The sequence below is a fragment of the Limulus polyphemus genome, unplaced genomic scaffold (assembly GCF_000517525.1).
Source record: "Limulus polyphemus unplaced genomic scaffold, Limulus_polyphemus-2.1.2 Scaffold4573, whole genome shotgun sequence".
NCBI lineage: Eukaryota > Metazoa > Arthropoda > Merostomata > Xiphosura > Limulidae > Limulus > Limulus polyphemus.
In genome coordinates this window covers 86,729-89,319 of record NW_013670183.1, presented here as the reverse complement: position 1 = coordinate 89,319, position 2,591 = coordinate 86,729, and the positions used below count along the sequence as shown (strand labels likewise).

General features: G+C 31.7%; 1 protein-coding gene across 1 annotated transcript in view; it reads right to left on the bottom strand.

Annotated features, from left to right (window-relative positions):
• Positions 1 to 447: 447 nt before the first annotated feature.
• The window catches only part of LOC106471365 (integrator complex subunit 3-like), a 52,214-nt gene continuing 50,070 nt past the window's right edge, over positions 448 to 2,591 (bottom strand). Inside the window, exons 17-18 of the mRNA XM_013931964.2 lie at positions 1,221 to 1,278; positions 448 to 596 (exon numbers count right to left, since the gene is read on the bottom strand). Coding sequence (XP_013787418.1) covers positions 489 to 596; positions 1,221 to 1,278 — 166 coding nt within the window. The 3' untranslated portion in view covers positions 448 to 488. The remainder of the gene's footprint in view (positions 597 to 1,220; positions 1,279 to 2,591) is intronic.

Sequence of the window (2,591 nt, the reverse complement as noted above, 5' to 3'; positions counted from 1 at the left end):
AAGGGAATTTTGTTAGTTAACAGCACCCTCTGTTAACTTGTGTTTGACTGAATAACCTGGACTGGTAGGTAGACTATAGGGAAATTTGTTAGTCAACAGCACCCTCTGTTAACTTGTGTTTGACTGAATAACCTGGACTGGTAGGTAGACTATAGGGAAATTTGTTAGTCAACAGCACCCTCTGTTAACTTGTGTTTGACTGAATAACCTGGACTGGTAGGTAGACTATAGGGAAAATTGTTAGTCAACAACACCCTCTGTTAACTTGTGTTTGACTGAATAACCTGGACTGGTAGGTAGACTATAGAGAAATTTGTTAGTCAACAGCACCCTCTGTTAACTTGTTTTTGACTGAATAACAGAATATAACCATTACTCTTATAGCACACCCCAGTCCCCAGAACACATATTTGCAGTGATGAGACACAAGCCAGGAACCCTCAGATAACTCCAACCCCCAATAAAAAACAACTAAAAAATTCTTTAACTTACTCATCATCTACTTCTTGTGGGAATGTTTTCCTTGTAAATTCATCATTGAGAATATGAGCCAAACAAATACCAAGAGTGGAAGCAGTATCCTGGTCAAAGTCATTCTGTGGAGAAAATGTACCAGAAAAAAATTATCAAATGGGAAATATTGCTACAAAAACAATCCTCATCCATTTTTTTACTGTTATGTAGTCATAGTTACTGAAAAAACTTGTTTACATGATCTAAGTGACTATACCAAAACCTAATTCTTGATATTTACAATAAAATAGTTTCATTATCGCATGTTCTATTTACATTGTAAGTATCCATAAATAAACAGAAACACAGCCAGAAAGTTCTGTGGTATTAAACTAACGAAACTTACCTGGAAAGAGAACAAAAAACATCCCACAGTAAATGGAAATAACAGTCAGAAGTACTGATATTGGAGAAACTAGTTTTGATACATTTATCTTACGACAGCTGGAAAGTTCTGTGGTGTTAAGAAGATAAATATTCTCGATAGAGAAACACGAAAAATGTTAATGTGCATAAAAGTTAAAACGACAACATAAAACAGCTGTACGTTTTTCAACATAAACATAAATTCTAATACAAAACATTATGTGAATAATAATGTCACAGTCTCTTGTAAAGAACATTTTAAAGAAATTTTACCACTTTTAGCTTTTCAAAAAACAAACATTGTCAATTTTCTGAACCAATATTAACATCAACTTACTAACCCCTTGTAAGATGGCTTGAAGCAACTTTTCCACCATTTCACACCTTGTTTCACAGATTCTATTGAAAAGCAACAACAACAAATTCAAAAACTGAAAGTTTTCATAATAAAAACACTTTAGAAACAAACTTATCAATTTATGTAAAAGGACAAATGTTGTAATATTGATTAAAAACTTAATCAATATTAAGCGGAGAGCGGGTCAAAACTATATATTCATTTGACCTTTTAATGATTATTCATACATTCATTTTAACTATTAAAAGTACATAAGAAAGCCTTGAATTACAAAAGTTCATAAATCTTCAACAAAAAGTATTATTTTTTAAATCTTATTGTATAAATAGCTTTATTTTATAATATATTCCCTAAATATCTTTGCATTGCTTGCTAAACTGTTTTATTGACCAACCTAGTCAATGAATGACAACATAAGGTAATTAATATATCATGGGGTGTGATATAACCATTAATTTTTATAATTAAAGAGAATTAAAATTAAATTGTTACCCTTAACTTTATGTAGAAAATAGGGCTAAGAGCAACGAGGGGATGATATTTTATTTTGGCATATCTTTTTAAATGTAATTGTTAAATTATTTGCATTCATGAACACATGCAATACACGTGCATGTTTCTTATATTATAAAATCATAGAATAATTCATGAAAATGATTTTTATCTTTTAATTATCTCGGCAATCGACATTTTGAAACATGGAGAGAAAATAAGAAAGTGGTTTCCAGGAAAGGAAAAAACAAAAGGAGAAACTAAAAAAAAAAAAAATACTGCTTTTTAAAAAGCTAAGCTATCCAAGTTTTTCTCATTTTGTAAGGAAACAGAGGAACAGAACAACCCAACCAGCCCTTTCAGGAAAAAGCTTCTACCCTGAGCTATTCTCAACCCACTGTAGCAACTAAAAATTCTAGCACAAGTGCAGCTTCACCCCCTTATGATTCACAAAAGGAAAGAGGTTGAAAATCTCACTACTAATTCTGGTGAGGAAGACGATTTTTCAATTCTTTTCCTGTCCGCTGGCCATAATGCTGAATCAGAATTCTTTTCCTGTCCGCTGGCCATAATGCTGAATCAGAAATAGCATTTTGTAATTGCAAAAATATGATTCCAAAACAAAATATAACAGAGCAAGATTTTTCAGCGTCAAAGAGAGGTTTGCATTCAACAAATGTTCAGAGATGCTGTTCATTGAACCTTTTTTAAGATCAAACTTTCAACAAATGTTCAGAGATGCTGTTCATTGAACCTTTTTTAAGATCAAACTTTCAACAAATGTTCAGAGATGCTGTTCATTGAACTTCTTTTAAGATCAAACTTTCAACAAATGTTCAGAGATGCTGTTCATTGAACTTTT